The sequence below is a fragment of the Typopeltis vanoorti genome, chromosome 18, assembly GCF_054136105.1.
Source record: "Typopeltis vanoorti isolate ZY-2024b chromosome 18, IOZ_Tvanoo_1.0, whole genome shotgun sequence".
Taxonomy (NCBI): domain Eukaryota; kingdom Metazoa; phylum Arthropoda; class Arachnida; order Uropygi; family Thelyphonidae; genus Typopeltis; species Typopeltis vanoorti.
Genome location: NC_143566.1, coordinates 106594070 through 106616383, shown reverse-complemented (window position 1 = coordinate 106616383; position 22314 = coordinate 106594070). Strand labels below are relative to the sequence as shown.

Sequence of the window (22314 nt, the reverse complement as noted above, 5' to 3'; positions counted from 1 at the left end):
ACTGGGATAAGGCGGTACAACACCAGGGCATACTTACCCCCAGTCCTGAAGATACTTTCAGGTGCAAACTTTGTTTGCTTACACTTGGATAAAGGATTAAACTAAATTTATTATACTCTAACCAAGTGAAAAATAAACTTTCAACATCTTTCTCTAAATCCAGAGTATTTTATTAAAAAAAAGGGTGGCACACCATTTGGCAACTCCTATAGGTAGAGATGACCTGCTAATGCTTCTGCCTGGTATCTCCACTTGGGCCTGGCTCCCACTGAAGAGACCTCAATAAATGTTGAAACTAGTCTAGGTTGTGGCCCTTTCCTTAATGCATAACATTAGACATATCTGCAAGGAGATGTGTTTTGCATTATGGGAGATACTGAGATAGGAGTGTTGGTAGCTTGCTCCACCTTTGCAAAGAGTGCCCTGGTGTTGTACCACCTTACCCAAGTCCTGAAGATACTTTCAGGTGCAAACTTTGTTTGCTCACACTTGGATAAAGGATTAAACTAAATTTATTACACTTTTACTTTATGAATTGACTACTCTATTCAATATTTTTTGCATGAGAGACTAGATTCTACATTTGGTCATTCTCACACTTATTTGCCTCATGGATGCCTTCACACACATTTGTCTTCATCCACTCTAATTTCTTGAGTTTTCCTGACTTGCACTTCCACACTCTCAGTGAACAAAGCTCTCTCTGGATACCTAACTCCAAACCATTTAATTGCAGTCCATCAGCATTGTTCATATCTTTACATCCATCAAACTCACTCTGCATACTCTACATCATTCCTTTTGCACAACCTACATATTGATTCATTAGCTGTCATTGCCATTCCTTAGTGTCTCTAAATTTGTAAAAAAAAAAAAAAAAAAAAAAAAGTCATTGCGGTTCCATATTCCCAAAACACCTAAGAGACTGTTCTAAATCATATGTGACTTCATTGTTCAACCCAGGAAACATATTCATCATATTACCAAAAAAAAAAAAAAATTATGATAAAGATCATAGTTATTCCTTATATTAAGAGAATATCTGAAAAAATATACAGAATGCTGCAAAAATACCATGTTAAGGCTACTGCATTTTAACCATCTCCAGTGTATTCGATTTCCTTTGTGGATCCCTTCCCCCCCTATCCATCCAGGTGTATACCAAATCTTATGTATCTTTAACATATACACTACATAGGAGGGGAAACAGAATGCACTCAAATAGGAAAAGAACACAAATGAAACATCATGTTCCTTAATTGTGGAAAATCAGGCCATACATGACTGTGTGATCATGCATTTGAAATATGTCACAGAATTCGTTGAAAAAGTATCCATTCCTTCATCATTCCAAAGCCTGGTATGAAGAAAAATTCAAATAAGCTTGGATGCTAATTCATTATCCAAATTATTATTATTATTATATGACACCTCCAGGGAGTCCAAGGACCCATCGTGGGAGGGGACACTACTCCGTTAAGCTAAATACATCTCTTCCTCTCCACTACTACCCAATTCTCCAACTATGACACTACTATCATCAATGCCATCTATCACACATCACCAACAACAGTATTTTTGTCTGTAAATTGCATGTGTTCTGAAGGCCAATTTGTCTGTATGCAGAATGAAAAAAATCCAAGTTTCTGGGAGAAAAAACCCTGCTATCACTGTATGAGATCGGCTAACTCACCTTCAACTGAAAAAGCCCATATAGGGATTCCCCCCTCGTCATGACGAGAATCGAACTCAGGTCGTTTCCAATCAAAGGGTGCAATGTTCCACTATTCTTCCAATTGCGCTATGGCAGATAATCTCAACAGTGATGACCTAATAGTTCCAAAGATGTGGATGGCCCATTCTGCAGCCCACATAACATCTGGCAACAAGGTTAAGAAAAGAGTATGACTGTTGAAATTCAACAATTCCCATTAAGTGTAAAAACTTTGTGTTAAGGGGTGCTAGGAGAAACTCATGTTAAAAGTTCAATGAAGTGAAATAGCACTACGAAAGGACAAACTTCCTGCCCTCTCAGTTCCAGGTGTATATAGAGTTCCTTGTTCCTGCAAGTTGATCTACTATGAACAGACAGGAAGATCAGTTAGCATGGAAGAACCTAAAAAGTCTGGCCTTGCAGACCATGCTTTGAATATAGCTCACAGAATCAACTAGAAAAAAGACCACCATGCTCCATCAAAGTAAATTTAGAAGAGAAAGACTGTTTTTAGATGTTGTAAGTTTTTTTCAGTTGATTAGACTATAATAAATTTAACTTAATCCTTTATCCAAGTGTAAGCAAACAAAGTTTGCACCTAAAGTATCTTCAGGACTGAGGCAACTTTATTATTTATTACTGTTTATAGAATCTGCTGCTGCTACTGCTCTTAAAAATCAGCCTAATTTGAATAAATATGGTGCATAAAACTTACCAAATTATGGGAAACACTGATACTTTGAGTTCCCAGTTTATCCTGGGCTGCCAACAGGTCCATAGAGGTCATCCCACCTAGTTAGGACTCTAGTCTTTTGTCCACATGTTTCAGTTAGTTTTGTGCTGCCTTTGCGTGTGTCAAGTCTCATTTTGTACTCCCTGACAATGTCTCTGTAACTGAGATGATATATTAGAAGCATTAAATACTATCTTTAATCCTTTCCTAGTTCTGTCTCACTCCATTAAACTTTTAACATGAGCCAAACGTAAAATCATCAGATATTCAATATGTAAATGCCTCCGTAGCACAATTGGAAGAACGACGGTACATTGCGCTCTTCGATTGGAATAGGATTAAGTTCGATTCTCGTCGTGACTGGAGGAATCTTTATGTGGACTCTTTCAATTGAAGGTGAGTTAGCCTATCTCATATGGAGGTGGCAGGGTTTTTTTTCCCGGAAACTCGGGTTTTTCATCCCGCATGCAGACAAATCAGTCCTTCAGAACACACGCAATTTACAGACAAAAAATACTAGTTGTGGTGGTGGTGGCTGTGGGCAGTAGATGGTGTTGATGGAGATGATTGGTAGTAGAGGTTTGGTGTAGTGGTAGAGACAGTTCTATAGTGGGTGTCCTCCCGCGATGAGTCTTCGGACTCCTTGGAGGTGTCACGAATAATAATAATAATAATAATAATAATAATAAACCAACAAGAATAAAACTGTAGGCCACTTAACTGATATTCTTTAGACTCAAAAATAAGAAGACTCCAGAGAATTAAGCCCATAGAGGTTGATGTAATTCAATTTACATACAAGTCATATTTATTTTATGTTAATTTTATCTATCCCTCTCCAGAGTTCAGGCTAGGATCACTATTGACAAAAATAATTCATTTTAGATTACATTACATACAGTAAGCTAAATTACATTACATATGTAGAATAGCTTGTGAACAATGAATTGATCACAAGTTATTCTACTGGCATGACCTCTAGTGAAAAAAAAAAAAAAATATATATATATATATATATTTATAAACTACATCAAGCTAAATTCTATTTATGATAGCATGTTATCATAAATAGAACTTAGCTAGATGTAGTTTATTTATAAATAAATAAATAAATAAATATATATATATATAAATGAATTTAAATGACTCTATACCGAGAAAGAAAAGTTTAGTTGAAGCTGCTTTTGAAGTTCTTCTCCACCAAGAGCTTTTATTTCATTACCATACATCAGCGCTCTCTCCCCAAAACTAGCCAAAATGCTTCAGAAATTCAACATTAGGACTTGCTTCACTACGTTTCCTAAACTTCTCTCCATACTAAGTAGACCTAAAATGAAACATCTTCCTACTCATTATCCAGGAGTCTACAAGATTTTGCGTGATTGTGGCAAACCATACTATGGCCAGACAGCTAAATCCATCCTTTTACACATGGAAAACACCAAAGAGACATTCCTACAACAGAACCAGGGCCAACGCTCTCTCTCTCTCTAGCCACGTTCTCTTCTCTATCAACTTGGATGAAGGCCGCCAACACCTTGTAGACTGGCCACAAACTTCTAATATCCATGTGTGCTATGATGAACTTGAAAGAAAAATAATTGAATTTAGAGAAATATCGCTTGATTCATCTCATATTAATAACAGCCTTAGCTACAATATTTCTGATGCACACATTGCCACTGTCCAATACTGGTGCACTCGTGTCAGCTCATGCATGTAGTCAACTTCAGTTGGAACTCAAGCATGCATTCCTGTTTTTAAATGTACTTGTGTGTTTTATAGTAGATCTGTTAATGTATTTTATCATGTCTCTGTTATTTTTTATGTAATTCTTTGCCTGTGATACCTGAAGAAGTTGAATCTCAATGAAACTAGTCATATCTTAACATTAAACTTTTCTTTCTCGGTATAGAGTCATTTAAATTCATTTTTATATACATTTTCTACTGAGTAAATTATGATCAATAATATATATATATATATATATATATTTATTTATAATAGATGATTCCTTGACTCTAGTGAAATAGTGTAAAGCAGTGAAAACAGTTTGACTTTCCTTCTTGACTCATTTTGGTAATTATTAGAATTTAATTTCATTTGAAAAGGTTGTTTGTATATGATTAAGAAGGATATTAGGTATCATTTTTGTTTTTCAGTTATTTTAACAATGTCAACTGTGCTGAAGCCTAAGAGCAGTCTTCCTGTAATATATGTAAAGGGAAATCACCATGATGTTGGATTTCAAATAGTAAGTTGGAAACAAAATCACTTTGTGTTTAAATGTTAATAAAAAAAAATCATTTCCCCAAACTTTCCAAGCAGGTATTAAATGTCTATTTTTTGTAATTAATACTTTTTTTAAGGTATCCAAGTATCCAAACTCAACAGAATTGAAGATGTGCTGGCAATCCTATTAGCATATAAGTATCAATGGAAAAGAGATGGGATCCTAAATGATGAATATAAGATGATTTATTATGGTAACAGCAATCAGGGAGGGAAGGATGAAGTAAGTATAGTGTTTTGCGAGCAAAGGTTGGGTGATTGGTAGAGCCTCTTCTACTAATGGCTCATGCAAAAAGTTAAGCAAGTTTGACTGCGGTTAGTAGTTGGAAGGGATCCAATCGTTCGATGCTGTTGGCACACTCTCCCTTGATGAGTCTTTGGACTCCCTGGAGGTGTCACATAATAATAATAATAATAATAATAATAATAATAATTAACTGCAATTGCTTGCCAGTATTTTTACCACATGAAACAACTGGTAATAAAATTGTTTATTAATACACTCGATTAGTTTTCTGAAATTGTTTCACATCAGCAGAAAAAAGTGAATAAAAAAAAAAATTAGTTGAAAGTTTTTCCACTTGGTTATACTATAAATTAAGGATACCAAGAAATTATATCCTCATTGTCCTCATTGTATGCTATGCTTTCGCACAGGCATACACATTTTACCGCGTAAGCTTCTGTAACCAATAATCCCTCGGAATAGGTTGGATTCTCCTTATTCCCGGTGGTATCCCATGTCTGTCGAAGCGTGTGTTCACGGGGCCGGTTTGCCTGCTTTGCGGGAGGAAAAACCCCAGGATAAACTGGGGAAAAACCCTGCTTTCCATGCCCAAGACCAGCTAACTTGGCTATGACTGAGGAAGATCCTTAAGCTCCTCACGTCGGCGACGGGAATCGAACCTAGGACACTCCTTCCCCAAGCATATGGTTGCAAAGTGCATAGTCACTAGGCTAACCATGTGGACAGAAATTATATACTTGGTTTAATCCTTTATCCAAGTGTAAGCAAACAAAGTTTGCGCCCAAAGTATTTTCAGGACTGGGTCAACTCATGGTAAAGGTGGTATGACTTCACATCACTTGCCTTAGTATCCCATAATGCAAAGCACATCTCCTTGCAGACATGTATAATGCTGTGCATTATGGGAAGGATCACTACCCAGATCGGTTTTGAACTATTAAAGGTGTGACACCTTTTGGCAACTCGTATATGAAAATATACTTCTGCATTACTTTAACCTTGGTATCACCTCTCTGGGTTTGGCTCCCACTGATGAGCCCTCAATAAAGGTCTAAACCAATCTGGGTAGTGACCCTTCCCGTAATGCTTCCCGTAAAATACTTCAGGTGCAAACTTTGTTTGCTTACACTTGGATAAAGGATTAAACCAAGTATATAATTTTGTGGTATCTTTAATTTATTTAAAAAAAAAAAATTAGGTTACTAACATATTTTCTATTGTTATTATTCTCATGTGACACTTCCAAGAAGTCTAAAGACTCATCGAAGGAGTTCACCTACTCTACAACGCTCTGTCTCCACCACTCAATCCAACTACAGCGAACTGCATCATCTACACCTTCACCACCACCACTAGCATTTTCACAGACAGTCACAAACATCCATGCCCACATCAGGATTCAAATCTGCAGCCTTTTGGCTGGAGAGTGGATACACTAACCAGTGGGCCAGCCATGCTGGAAAACAAATCAATCACAGTAAACTATTTGAAAACAAGAATAATAGTGGAATGTCTGCTTGTGCTATGTAGATGGTTGGCATATATGATGGTTGTTGGCATTCTTCACACTACTGTTATCTGCATGTTTTAGATGTTTATTGAGAGAGAGGTCCAAACTTGATGTAAAATCATGTCTTGTTTCTTGCACTATTGTGGGTGTTTTATTATTTCAGTTAATTTTTTGAACTCTCTTCAGTAGAAACTGTAATCTATGTGGGTCATCTCAGCCTATTGCCATTATAACTAATCTGTGTACATCATCTCAGTTTGTTGCCACATTTCTTGATGCTTGGTATCCCTTTTATGTGTTGCCAATCCTGATTTGTGCTTTCTCTTGTTCTTTATGTTCTTGAGATATATGGATGTGTTGTCTATCCTGCATAACACAATCCACAGGCATTGGATGCCAGGTTTCTTTAGTGGTGGATGGGAAGGTTGTGGAGGCCCAAGGAGATTAGAGATCTTGTTGACAAGATAGGAGGCCAACTTTTGTACCTTTTTGGTGTAACTTTGAAATCTTATCTGTCATCATCATCATCATCAAATTCCTGACATGTACCCTCAAGGGGTGAACAGGATATGATAGTGCTATATGAAAAATTTACATCATTACTAACTTCCTATCTACAATTTTCCTCCAAATCAGTCTGCTACTTGTCAAGACTCCAACATTATCAGATCTTATATTTCTATCGTCTAATGCACTTTGTACTGTATTAATCTGCCTATATCTTGGTCTTCCTCTGGGTCGTTTTCCTGCCAACTTAGCAGAGAACACTTGTTTTGCTAATCTTTCCTCGCCCATTCTGTTTAATTATTATTATTATTATTACGGGTATCTCCATGGAGTCAGTAGACTCATCACAGGAGACCCAAACTTGCAAAACAATATCTGTCATATCTCTTCTTGAATTCATTTACAGACAAAGAGCTCACAACCAAGTCAGGCAATGAATTCCACTCATTCACCACCCTCCAGGCAAAAAACCTTGTTCTAATACCCTTGTTAACCACACTCTTCTTTAATTTCCAGGGATGACCTCTTGTTCTTCCATCACTATTACACAGCTGAAACATTTCCTTTGCATCAATCCTATAAAAACCTTTCAGTAATTTAAATGTTTCTATCGTATCCCCTCTTCTCTGCCTATCAACCAACCTCTGCAATCCACAAGCTCTCAATCTATCAATGTAGGGAGCAGTTTTTACATCACTCACCAACTTGGTCACTCTTCTCTGAACCCTCTCCACAGCCTCCTCATCTCCAAAGAATCCAGGTGACCAGACCTGAACACACTAATCCAAATGTGGAAGTATCAACACTTTATAAAGGGGAACAATAACCTCTTTATCTCTGGATGGCATTGTATTCCTCAACAAAAATCCTATGTGCAATCTTGGACACCTTATCAATGTGTCCTCTGAACTTCATATCCCTATCTACCAACACCCTTAAGTCCCTAGCCTCATCAATCTCTTGGCGTACTGTTCCATCAGTGTAGTACAGAGCTGGTAATCTTTTAATCCCAAAATTTAAGTGATGACTATACCACCTGAGATTAACTCTGCTAACGCATTCCTGGATGCTGACAATGTCAAGTTCTTTCCTAATATCCTCGTTTTTAATATGATATTGCCATTGATGCCATCTGTTCACGCCTCTAATCTTTCTCAGAAATCTCATATCTGCGGTCTCTAGTCTTTGGTCAAGTGTTCTACTTCTGACCCAGCTCTCAGATCCATAAGTTAAAAAACTAGTTTGAACACTGTTTTGTACAGCTAATTTAGTGTTCTGACTAATTTCTCTCTTATTCCATATGAATTTATTCAATTGACTTCCTACCATACCAGCTTTGTTGATTCTGTTGTCTATTTCCATATTTAATTTACCATCTTCACGAAAAATTATGCCTAAGTAGCTGAAATGTTTTACTTGTTCCACAGGTTCTCCATTCACAAAGCAGTTGACATTTTCAACGATTCTGCCTATTTTCATTGTCGTTTTCTTTTTATTGCTGACCGTCATACCATATCTTTTACAAGATTCCCTGACTAAATTGATGTCTTTTACAAGACATCAATTTAGTCAGGGAATCTTGCAGACTTGTAGCAGATTTATTTAGAAGTATAACATCGTCCACATAAAGCAAAGAGCTGACATTAACATCTCCAATTTTGATATCATGTTTAATACCACTTTCCTTCATAATGTGATCCATTTAGATAATGAATAACAGAGGGGATAATCTACATCCTTGTCTCACACCAGATTTAAATTAAACCATCTTCTTGTACTTCCTTCAATTCTAATTGCTGACTTACAACTCAAATAAAGACTAATATTACTTGATATAATGCCCCATTGACACCATATAACTGTAGCGCATTGAATAGCTTCTCTCTTGGCACCTTGCCATATGCCTTTTTCAGATCGACAAAACTTAAATTCAGATCTTTGTTATATTCCCATACTTTCTCAACTATTTGTTGTAAAGTGAAGATCTGATCCTGACAGCCTCTCTTTGGCCTGAATCCAGCTTGTTCTTCACCAAGCTTTTATTCCGCAATTCTTCTCAACCGTTTCTCAAGTATATACTTGCATAGATCTTGCCAGGAACACTCAGTAGGGAAATACCTCTGTAATTCTCACATTCAGTTTTATTTCCATTTTTATATATGGATACTATGAGAGCTCTACTCCAATGATTGTTAATTCTTCCCTCTGTCCAGGCTTTCTGAACTATGCAGTGCAGCCACTGTAAGACTTTTATACCACTATACTTCAGCATTTCTGGTCGAATATCATCTACTCCTGGTGCCTTTGATGGCTGACTGTATGCCTGTTGAGTGTTTTTTACCCCTGTGCTATCACTGCTTGTTTCATTTAGCAATTTTTCAAAGTAATTACTCCATACTTCAAGGATATCGTTTTCTCCTGTTTTCATCTCACCTTTATCATCTCTAACTCCTTTTACAGTACTCTTTCCTCCATTTCTAAGCTTCTTCAACAACCTCCAGAATATCTTACCACCTTCTTGATATTTATTTTCTATGTTCTTGCCAAAGTCCTCCCATGACTTTTGTATAGCTAGTTTTACATAGTGTTTCGCTTTCTTACATTTGTCTCTGTATTCTCTAAGAGCACAAGCTGACTTATTTGCCAGGAACTTTTGATATGCTTTCTTCTTTTCCTTCACTGCCTCTTTAACTTCCTGTGTCCACCATTGAGTTCTGATTTTTCTATCATTGCAGACAATCTCACCACATGCCTCTCTGGCTGAATCAACCAGGGTTTTCTTCAAGGCTTGCCACTGAATCACCAAGGTTTGGTTGCTGTTCTCAAACTCTTTCATTTTTTCTTCAATAATCTTTGTGTATATTAGTCTACAGTTCACATCTGAGAGCTTCTAAACTTTTATTTGCTTTAAAACTTTCTTACATGTTATTCTTTTCAATATTAAATTCAATTTTATCCTGCTCAAGACTAAATAGTGATCACTTCCAATTTCAAATCCTCTGTACACTCATGTGTCCTGCACCAGGGAGAAAACATCACTATCAACAATAACATAGTCTATGAGACTTTTCTTATTCCTTGCCTCTTCTCTCCATGTGAATTTGTGCACATTTTTATGTTGGAACATGGTGTTAGTAATAACCAGTCCATGTCCTGAGCAGAAATCCAACAGATATTTGCCATTATTATTAGCTTTGCTCTTTTCTCCAAATTTTCTTAAAATATTTTTGTATGTCTGACAATCATTTCCTACTCTGCTATTTAGATCCCCAACAAGGACCAACTTTTCCTTTTTCATTGTGTCAGTTGCTTTTTCTAAAGTATCAAAAAATTCTTCCACTTCTACCTTATTAGAACCTTCTGTGGGACCATAGGCACAAATAAGTCTCATTGTCCAATTCCCCATTCTGATATTTGCCCACATCACTCTACTTGAGACTGCCTGCCATTCAAGAAGATTAGCCTCGTATTTTGTGTTGAATACTATGGCTACTCCTTCTTTTCTTTATTGTCATTTCCTGAATATGACGTTTTGTATTTTTTGCTCAGAAAGATCTCGCTAGTTTTTGTCTTTTTTGTTTCAGTCACCCCTATTATGTCGATCTGGTACTTATCTAATTCTTTAGCTAGCTCCATTTCTTTGCCATTCAGGCTTCTTATGTTGATAGTACCGATCTTTAACTCTGGTGATGTTGAGTTGGGAGTGTATTGCTTTCAGATTTTAGAACAAATCTGAAATCTGAAAGCCTGCCCCCCATCCCCCCCCAAAAAAATCTTGTCATTTGTGTTTATCTATGCTGGAGATTGGCATAGGATTTTGTTGACCAGTGTTTTGTTGTAGCCATTCTTTGGCAAGATGGAGCTGAGGTAATTAGTCTCCTGGTTTCTTTTGTATGTTGCTTGAGATTTTATATGTCTCTATTTCAGTATCTGTATGATACCATTTTTTTTTGTACCAGATGGTGATGAGATTTGGTGTGCAAGTCATGATGAAAATGTCATTGGTTTCTCAAACTGCTCCATGAGAAACCAATGACATTTTCCCTTCTCTACTACTTCTAAAAAAAATTGTTCTTGGAATTTGAATGTGTTGCTAATAGAATGCTTAAAAAAGTTTCATGATTGCTGATCTCAGCACGATGACATATTGATGATGTCTAGGCTTGTGAGTATATCAGTAAGTTCTATTAAGATGTGCTTTGTGCATTCAATGAAGGGAATTGCATGTTTTGTAAAAGAGTCAGTCTTGACAATGTAAGGGCTTTGCAGGTTTGCTTAGATGCCTGGATAACAAGGAAGTTTGGCAACCTTGGCATCTACTGTTGGTCTTATTGGTATGCCCTGTTTATGGGGACAGTAATTCTCTCATATATATGGTCAGTCACAGACAAGATTTCAAAGTTACTACATCAACAAGGTATAAAGATTGCCTTCTATCTCCCGCCCTCCCCAACAAGATCTCTAATCTCTTCTGGCCTCCAAAACTTCCCCATTTACCACTTAAGAAATCTGGTGTCTACAAGATAAATTGCACCTGTGGGTTGTGTTATGTAGGACAGACAGATAGGTCAGGTGAGACAGGCATGTCTGAACATTCTAAGGACATGGAGAACAAGAGAAAGCACATCAGGATTGGCAGCACATACAACAGGTACTGAACATCTGTTATTGTGGCAACAAGTTAAGATGATCCACATAATTAAAATGAAAAGCCAAACAGCTGTTTGGCTTTTCATTTTAATTACAAAATATAAGCACGCCTTTATGGCATTCGTATAGTGAAGGTATGCAAGTTCTTTTCACTAAGCTTTGATATCTTCCAGGTCTACCCACTCACTGATGAGACCTCAAAAAAGGTTGAAACCGGTCTGGGTAGTGACCTCTCCTCATAATGTAATGACAGTATTACATCTCCTAGGAGCTGTGCTTTACATTATGAGAGAATATCAAGAATAGTGAGGGAGCTTGCTACACCTTTGCTTCAAATTGCCTTCGCCGATAGTTTTTCGGCATTGAAACTCATAGATCGTAATTCTCGATCTTGAGTTTCACTTACTGGCTATATAACAACATAGGATTTTTATCCCTTTAATGATCCACATAAATTATATTTGCAAAGGCTATTGCATTATTTTCTAACGTGTATTTCATGCATGTGTAATTGCAGCATTGAAATATGAGCCAAAGTGTCTATACCATGACGTCACCCACTGTCTTCTAGGACTGAAAAGAATCTTGCTCATCAATTTTCTTGAGTGAGGAACCACAATTAATGCTGGTGTATATTGTAAACTGCTGAAGAAACTCAGATGAGCAAGTCAGAACAAATGATGAGGAAGGCTTTCATCAGAGATTGTGCATTTGCATAACAATTATTATTATTATTATTATTTAGGACTCCAAAGAGTCAAAAGACTCTTCGTGGGAGGTCCTTCCTGGGAAACACAAGTATATCAAGACTCATCATGGGAGGTCCCTCCTAGGAAACACAAAGTCTATCATACCACTCAAACTCATTGACCATTCTCGCTCTCAGCACTGTATCAGGCAATGTATTCCACAGTTCAGCCACCCTCCATGCAAAGAAACCACTCCTCACCCTCTTGTTCACAGTTTCCTTTCGTAACTTCCATGGATGGCCCCTTGTCATCTCTCCTTCCTGCTGTTCAATCAAGCAAAAGAACCCCCCAGTGTCAACCCTGTAACCACCTCTCAGCAGTTTAAAAGTCTCAATCATATCACCTCTCCTTCTTCTATTCACCAAACTCTGCAGTCCACATTCCCTCAGCCAATCCTCATAACTAACATTGTACAGTCCTGAAATTGTCTTTGTTATCTGCCTCTGTACCCTTTCCACAGTTAATTTATCCCCTTCAAATTCTGGGCACCAAATCTGAGAACAATAGTCTAAGTGTGGTCTGATCAGGATCTTATACAATGGAATGATAACTCTATCTCTTCAGGTCGGGCATTCTTCTCTTTATTGCAGCAATCCTCTGTGTTATCTTCACCACCTTTGCAATATGTCCCTTCAATTTCAGGTTTCTATCAATCATCAACCCCAGATCTCTTATCTCCCTTACTTCCTCCAGCATATCTCCTCCAACAGAGTATGCAGCATCCCATTGATGTATTCCAAACCTTACATTTTGCTGCATTAAACCGACACATCAGTCATTTGCCCATCTGACTAGCTTATTCAAATCCTCTTGCATGACTACCACATCTGCACTATTACTAATAACCCTTCCCAGTTTCGCATCATCTGCAAACAACTGAATATTTCCCTGCAATCCACTGACAATGTCATTGATATAAAGGTTAAACAATATAGGTCCCAGTACTGAGCCCTGTGGGACCCCACTTGTAACCCTCTGCCTCCTTGAAACTGCCACACCATACACAACTCTCTGATACCTATCAGACAGCCAATCCTGAATCCAGTTGACCAACCTGACATCCAAACCCATGTGCTGCAACATAAACATCAGCTTATCATGTGGCACCCTGCTAAATCCAAGAAAATGGCAGTATATGCCTTTCCCTCATCTACTGCTCTTGTAACTTTATTATAAAAGGCTAGCATATTACTAAAACAAGAGCACCCCCTCATAAATCCATGTTGACTCTCACAGATAACATTACCCTCATCTGCTCAATATTGTATATGGTCCCTAACCAATTTCTCCAAGATCTTAACAACTACTGATGACACACAAACTGGCCTATAATTAGACACTTCCAGTCTGCTACCACCTTTATGCAATGGCACTATCTTACCTTCCTTCCATTCCCTGGGCACCTTTCCCGCAGCCAGACTTTCATTGAAAAGCCAGGTTAAAGGCATTGTCAGTTCCCTAGCACATTCTCTCAAAATTTGGGGTGAAAGACCATCCAGTCCCACGGCTTTACTGACATCCAGAGTACTCAGTATCTGAAACACACTCTCCTCCTGTACTTCTAAACCTCGAACCAGCCCTATCCCTCTAGCATTAAAACTGACTCCTCTAGGATGAAATACTCCAATAAAGTGTTCATTGAACAATTCCACTATGTCCTCTGCATCAGTCACTCTATTCCCATTTTTATCCCACAATATCATTCTTCCACAGTCATTTCTCCTCCTACTGGCCACATAGCTAAAAAATTCCCTAGGATTTTCTTTGGATCTTAGGGCCAATCTCCTCTCATATTCCAGTTTCACTTTCCTTACCACACTAGTCACTCTTCTGGCCTGTGTCTTATATTCTTCATGCATCTTCTCTTCACCGGTCTCCTTATATCTCTTCCATAGCCTCTTTTTCGCATGCAATTCCTGTTTAATATTGTTTGTCATGCACTTTACTCCAAATTGTGTCCTCTTCTTCACTCGTGGTATACAACTTACCATTGCTGATAACAAATATTCTTTCACAATTTCCCATGCACTAATGATATCCCGGCCTTCCAATTCCTCCCTCCATGAAACTTCCCGAAGTTGACGTCTAAGACTATTATAATCACCTGCATTATAATTCCACATAAGTTCCTGTCTCTTTGATACTCCTGCATGTCTATTCATTTTCCAAGTCAAAACAATATGGTCACTCTCTCCAACTGGTGGGAGAGATGTCAACTCAGTTATTATCAACTCTTCTAATGCTATGACCAAATCCAAAACTGGTCATGAACACATTTTCTATGAACAAATCCAATGCATGAGTTCACGCTACAGCTTGAACTGTCCAGGAAATTCAGAAGTTTGGGTGGGAACTTTTCAATCACTCACCCTACAAGGCCCAACCTTGCACCCACTGACTGCTTCTTGTTCTTGCATATGAAGCAGTGACTCTCATCTCTGTGCTTTGAAGAAGATGAGGAACTGAAGAACAGCACGACTAAGTGGTTGAACTCACTGGCAGCGGAATATTTTGATGGGGATATAAAGAATCTGGTACAACAATACCAAAAAATAAAATATATATGTATTTTAGTGTATAATAAAATACATATATATTTTTATATACATATATATATATATATATAAAACACATAATATAAATTACATATATATAATAAATGCCTTACATTTTGCATATTTTTCTTTCTTTTTCTACCAGTTTTTTTAATTCTTAATTAAATGGCATAGAGCAGCAGACGTTGAAGTTGAACTTGTCTCCCAGAAGGGACCGAATATGCATTCAGTTCTATCGGGAATTAAGAATTGGTGGAGAGGATCCAGAGGCGAGTGACAAAGATTGTGGCAGGTCTATGGAATACTCCTTATGAGAATGGATTGAAAATCTGTGGACTTCAAAAACTAGCTGATAGGTTAAAAAGAAGGGACATGACAGAAGCATGTAAGTTATTAAAGGGGTTTTTATAGGATTGACACTGAAGACCTTTTTTCAGTACATGGCAGAAAAAAAGAGAGAGAACTAAGGGTCACCCATGGAAATTGTGTAATAGTGTGGTTAACAAGGGTGTTAGTTTTTTTTGCTTGGAGGGTGGTGAATGGGTTGCTTGAGGGTTGTGAGTGCTTCATCAGGGAATGAGTGATGTTATTATTGTTATTATTATTACACCCTCCACGGAGTAGACAGACTCATCATGGGGGATTCATTCAACTGATAACATATTTATCATATCGAATCTTAAAGTCGTTAACACTCCTTGCATTAACAAAACATTCTGGTAATGCATTCCATTCACTGACAATTCTAATGCATTCCAAAGTCCCGATATTGTCTTAGTCACTCGCCTCTGGACCCTCTCTAATGTCTCCACATCACATTGAAAACCAGGTGACCAGATCTGAGCGCAATAGTCCAAGTGTGGTCTGACTAGTGCTTTATACAGTGGCACAACCGCTATCTTATCCTTGCATGTTAGAGTACTTCTTATCATAGCACTATGATGTACAACCTTGGCAGCCCTAGCAATATGCCTTCTAAACTTCAGTCTACTGTCAACCATCACTCCTAAATCTCTAATCTCATCCACTTCCTATGGATGAGATTAGAGATTCTCAACCAATTCTCGTCCAGACCCCAAGTACGGCACCATCGATATAGTACACAGCCTTATATTTCTGTACTCCAGTGCAACACCTTGTACTTATTGATATTAAAACTTCAGCATCTTATATGGGAGTCCTATTCTAGTTATCTGGTTTTAACCATTAAGCAACCCTGTGAACAAAGAACTGAATATAATTGTTGAATACTAATATTTGGTCATGAAGAGCAGGAAAGTTCAGAAATCAGTTAATGTATAGTTTAAAAATGAGTTTTAAACTGTACATATTTAAAAATATTATAGAAAATATATTTCACAATTTCTAATTTAAAGGTTAAAAGTGCTCTAAAACATGACTGCTGGTTGGTTGGTCATATCAAAGTATAAAAATATTGCATTATTGTGATAGTGAAAGAGCCTATTTATTGTTTAGATGCAAATTATATGTAGTGGATCAGATAAGATAGTTCATAGTGAAGAAAAAAAGCGCTATTATTATTATTATTATTATTATTATTATTATTATCCAGGCCTCCATGGAGTCAGAAGACTCATCGCGGGAATTCCTTCCTAGGAAACACAAAGTCTATCAAGACTCATCGTGGGAGGTCCCTTCTAGGAAACACAAAGTCTATCATACCACTCCTTAAACTTATTGACCGTTCTCGCTCTCACCATTCTATCAGGCAATGCATTCCATGGTTCAACCACCCTCCATGCAAAGAAACCACTCCTCACCTTCTTGCTCACAGTTTCCTTCTGTAACTTCCAGGGATGGCCTCTTGTCATCACTCCTTCCTGCTGTTCAACCAAGCGAAAGAACTTCCTGGTGTCAACCCTGTAACCACCTCTCAACAGTTTAAAAGTCTCAATCATATCACCTCTCCTTCTATAGTAATGCTTATGCCAGTACTGTTATTTTTAATTAAGATATGATCATTTTAAAAGATCACATACTGACAAACAAAACTGAATATTACAAACACATCAACAAATTCATTGATTTTTTGAGAGCATTCTATATATCTGAAAATATATAAGTATAGATTTTCTGCATAGGGTCGGACGTTTAAATCAGTCATCCAAGATTATGTTAATGGATCCTCACAGTTAAATGACAGCTTGATTCCCATATATAAAACAGAGAAAGGAAAGCAGGTGAGTAAAGTTTTATAAAATATTTGTGTGTGTGTGTGTGTGTGTTGTTCTCACTCAACTTTACTTTGATCTGTTCTTATTAGCTACTTGCTCATTTAATCAGAATGTTAACCATTCTAACAAAATATATAATCAAAACCAAAAATTAATGACTTTTGATTGTTGTTTAAGAATGATATGATATAATGTGATGTTTTTGTGAAATGTGATTGATAAGAGAAATTGAAGTGTGTAATAGTTTAATTTTAAATAATTAGTAAGTTTTGATTATAAGGATCGCTATGTTGGCTATGTCATAACTAGTTTTTTATGGAAATTATGAGGTAGACTAATATTAGCTAAAATAAATTTAATGAATAGTTCCAATATTTCAGCAAACTCAAATTGCTATCATCAGGAAATGATGTAATATGATGTGTGCACACAGGCACTATGTCGAGTAATGAGGCTGAATGTCAAATGAAAGTAGTAAATAGTGCACCCTAGTGAGGTTGGGTTGAAGTATGGAGTTGGTTGTATGAAAGTGTCCCAAATTTGAGACATTTTCATGCAACCAAATTTGTTGAGGTTTGAGTAGTTTAAGGTAGAAACAGATTCAGGGAATTCTAGTAGAATTGTTGAATGATAGCAACTTCAAACTGGATGTAGCCAGTGCACATACGTACGTATGCACACACATGTAAAACTGCTGAAATGCCATCTCTCAAGGAAAGAATGTGAAGCTCTATTGGAAATAAAAAAAAAAAATAGTAATTACGAAAGCAGATAAGAGGGATACCACTGTAGTTATAAATCAAAAAGATTACATAGGTAAGCTTGCCTACCTGCTTAGAGATTACTCTACCCGTTTCCTTTAGACTATGATCCTAATAATACACAGATCAGAACACTTCACAGGTTCCTTAAAAAGGTAACCTCTTGCCCTGTGGAGGTTAAATAAACTAAAACCATAATTCTGGATCCCACCTCCAGATATATGGGCTAACAAAAATTCATAAACAAAATTTGCCACTTTGCCCCATTCTGGATAGCACTGATTTACCTACATACAAATTAGCCAAAGTACTCCCACAGTATGCTGGAAACACTCCTTCACGCAGAAAAAACTCAGCCCACTTTAAAGCCAATATAGAAAATTCACACTCCAATAGAATGATGATGTATGCTGCATGCACATAGCATTGTTTTGTTGGAGTGTGAGGTTTTATTTCCAATAAAGCCTTTCCTTGAATTTAATTAATTATTAATTAATTATAATTACTGTAAGTAATATTCAGTAGACATTGTAATTTCCTCAAAAGTAATAGTTATCGATTCAAGTAATGTCTTTCATATTTATATTTGCTGTGATGCCCGTATCCTGTGGCAGGTATCAAAAGTGTGGTCAGCAAGTCCTGAGTGATGGATATGGATATAGTCCATAACAAGTATGTGAGGAGGGGTGTATTTTTACTTTCTTTCCTTAGTACATGTAATCCTGTCAAATTCCACCCTTAGTAAAATATTTCCTCCATTCCGAGTTAGTTTAACTCTTAATTTAAAAAAAAACAACAACACTGAAATATCATCATCATTATCAAATTCCTGACATATACCCTCAAGAGGTGTACAAAATATGATAGTACTACAGGAAAAACTCACATCATTACTAACTTCCTATCTATATGTTGAAAGTTTGTTTTTCACTTGGTCAGACTATAATAAATTTAGTTTAATCCTTTATCCAAGTGTGTGCAAACAAAGTTTGCGCCTGAAAGTATCTTCAGGACTGGGGTAAAATGGTACAACACCGGGCGACTCCTTGCAAAGGTGGAGCAAGATACCAACACTTCTATCTCAGTATCTCCCATAATACAAAACACATCTCCTTCCAGATATGTATATTGTTATGCATTAAGGGAAGGGCCACTACCCAGACTAGTTTTGACCTTTATTGAGGTGGGTGAGAGTAAAGAATAAACCCATCATCGGCCTATTGAAAAATAAAGGGGTCAGAGTGTCCCCGAATAGAAGTAAAAGAGGGGTAAGGAAGTGACAGAGAGGTCAAGGTGGGGTGCTGGGGGGGAGGGGGGGGGGAAGAGGAGAGGAAGCGAAATAGGATGGGAAGGGCAGGTGGGGAGGTAGGGGTAAGGAAAAAGAAGAAAAATAGGCCTCAGCTCATTATTCTCATCTTGCTAGCTTAAGACTATCAAGTGATATTTCCTCACCCTCCTCGGAGATCTGCCTCAAGAAATCAAAAGGACCACGGAGGTAGCCGGTGCCCAGGTGACCCGCTCCTTCAGGGCAGCCCGCTTCGAGTTGGCCTGCGCTGCCTGGGTTTTTCCTCTGAACTACCTCCGTGGGAGACCAGAAAACAAAACAGGCCTCGGGGAGGGGGGGACGCAGAGACCAAGAAGATGACTCGGAGTGGAGCTGCTGCTGCAGATGGAGATCTTAAAGCAGCAGCAGGCAGAACTTGATGGTGTTGTTTCTGACAGTACACAGGATTGGAGGTGAACACCACTTGTTGTTAAATTTGGTGTCACCCAGAGCCTCTCTCTCGAGATGTAAGAACCTCCTTAAGGAGCCATAGAACATGTAGAGGATGATCCGAGAGAGATCCAACAGACTGGGAGGATTAGCATAGTTGGAAAATTTTTTCCTAACCTTCCAGATGTGATATTTAAATTCATTGATGATAAATACTAGTAACTTCTGCCTGTTGTTGGCTGGTGGAGTGAACTGCAGGAAGATCACTTGCTCCTGCAGTAGGAGGGGGATGTGGAGCACGTCGCTTAGCCTCCTCCAGATGAAGATGGAAATGGGACACTGGTAGAAAGCGTGCTCTACGGTGTCCGGGTTCTGGCAGAAGCTACATAATGGGTTCCAGTTGTTGTTGAACCACCACTTATTCACATTGACTGGAAGGTGTCCATAGGCTATCCTCCAGGCCAGGTCCTTTCTCGATGGGTAACCTCGATGTTTAGAGAGGTGGCCAAAGAGGATGTCATTGTTGTTGATTCCTAGATCCGGAACGTCAGTATGAAGGATGTTAAGGAGATGATCATACCACATCTTGCTGTTCCGGATCCCGGCAGTGTTGACACCCGACGAGCGGAGTTGTTATACTAGCTGGCAAAGTCTATTGTAATCCTCTGGAACAATATCCGCCTTGGGACCCTGGTGGGCTGGGATCCCAAAAAGGGGAAGCTTAAAGCCTAAGAAATACCGCACAGGATAGCTGCAGGGATGGTTGCTCTGTAGTATCCTGCTAAGATGGAAGGCGGTATTGCTCAGGTATTTGATGTTAAGGACGGTGAGGCCAAAGCCCCCCCAGCTTCTCCGGAAGTTGAAGGATCTTCATGTTAACCTCCTGGCGTAGACTGCCCCAGAAGAACTTCAAGGGTTTCCTGTAAAGCCAAAGTTCTTGATCCTCGCTGATGTTTGTTATATTCACGATGTGCTGATACATAGGGCACAAGATGGTCTTGATAATGGTAGCCCTAGAGGAGAGTGACAGCTGTCCGTTTGTCCAGTCCTTGAGATGCTCGACTGTGGTGTTGATAAGTTGTTGAACGTCGAGCACGGGCTCTACTGCAAATGGGACCCCCAGGGTGGTGAGGGGGTCTCCTGTAGGGGCGAGACCCATGGGGATGTTGTTTAGGTCCCAGATGCTATACGTCTTGATCTTAGTTTTGTTGGGGTTGGGTGTTAACCCCGACACTTTGAACCTCTCTAAGATGTTGAAGAAGCTCTGTGTGGAGTCGTTGTCCCTGAGGGTGCCCACCACATCGTCCACATATGCAATTACTTTGGAGTCATCCGTGGTGAGTGGTAGTGGAATCCCTCTCACAGAACGTGAGCTGTTGACTGCCCGTAGAAATGGCTCAAGGGCTAGTGCAAAGAGCAGTGGACTGAGGGGACACCCTTGTTTGACCCCTTTCTGGATGTTAATGGGGTCTGAAAGGTGTCCGTTGACGAGGAGGCAGGTGGAGCTGTTCATGTAGCTTCCTCTGATGATGGAAACAGAAAGGAGTGCCGGACGCTGTCGAACGCTCGGTTGAGATCGATGGTCAACAGTGCCATTGAGTACATCTTAAAGTTGACCAGACGTAGCAGTTCTTGGATGAGGATGAGAGTAAACTCCATCGATCGGCCAGGAACACCATACACTTGTGTGCTGTTGATGACATACCTCATCCCCAGCTTCAGTCTGTCATTGAGAACACGGGTGAGGATCTTGTAGTCCGTGTTCGACAGACTGATGGGCCTCCAGTTTTTGATGTTGGATGGATCCCTGTTGGCTTTGGGGATGAATACTGTATGGCATTCCACGAATTCTCGCGGCACATTCCCTGTGTTGAGAAAGTTGTTGAATAGTGCCACGAGAATGGGGAGGATGTAGTCCCAGGCTTCTCGATAGAGTTCTGTGCTTAGTCCGTCTGGCCCAGGCGCTTTCTTCGTACGGCACTGCTTGAAGGCTGATATTATTTCGGCCGCTGTGATTGGTGCATCCAACCCTGCTTGGATGTGCACAGGGGAAGGGGTCAATATTCCAACAGGAGTAATCTTGGGGGGTACTGTTGTCCTGGTAGAGGGTGTTGTAGTACCCCCAGAAGGCCTTCAGGATGTCGGGTGTTGTGGTGTAAGTACACCTGCCTTCAGTGATGGTGGTGATGGTTCTCTCCTGTCGAAAATAGTGCCTGTTGTAGAAAGCAGCCGATTGCCTTTCTTCCGAGCAGAGATGGAGTCGGATCTTGGTGTTCTTGTCTTCCACCTGCTTCTGTCTCTCCGCTTCAATGTCTAGATTAATGTCACGGATGGCATTGTGACATGGAAAGCCTTGGCGTTGGCTGGCCACGAACCAGCTTCTTTCCTTATATAGATCACGAAGCCGAGATCTTCTGAGGAAGGCACGTTCTAGGCCCCATTTTATCATGTTTTCTTTGATGTTAAATTTTAGTTGTGCCCACGCGTCCCAGTCCCAGCCAGCGATGCTCCAAGTGGAGCACAGTTGGTTAAGCTTAGCCGAGAATAAGGGCGGGAAGTCTGGTGGTAACTTCCAGGGGCCCGGACCAACTTCTACTGCTTCTAGTGGATGATACGTGAGCACAACCATTTTGTGGTCCGAGATGGTATAATTAATTTGAACGTGCCTTATGGCTTCGGATCTGGAG

General features: G+C 39.0%; 1 protein-coding gene across 4 annotated transcripts in view; it reads left to right on the top strand.

Annotated features, from left to right (window-relative positions):
- LOC150097032 (beta-alanyl-dopamine/carcinine hydrolase-like) overlaps positions 1-22314 on the top strand; it is a 165096-nt gene that overhangs the window by 35612 nt on the left and 107170 nt on the right. For 3 of the 4 annotated variants that reach the window (XM_090408508.1, XM_090408511.1, XM_090408509.1), the window contains exons 2-3: positions 4610-4701; positions 17060-17158. In XM_090408508.1, coding sequence (XP_090264634.1) covers positions 4610-4701; positions 17060-17158 — 191 coding nt within the window. Of the gene's footprint in view, positions 1-4589; positions 4702-17059; positions 17159-22314 lie in introns of all 4 variants that reach the window. The other variant, XM_090408510.1, reaches the window with a different exon arrangement.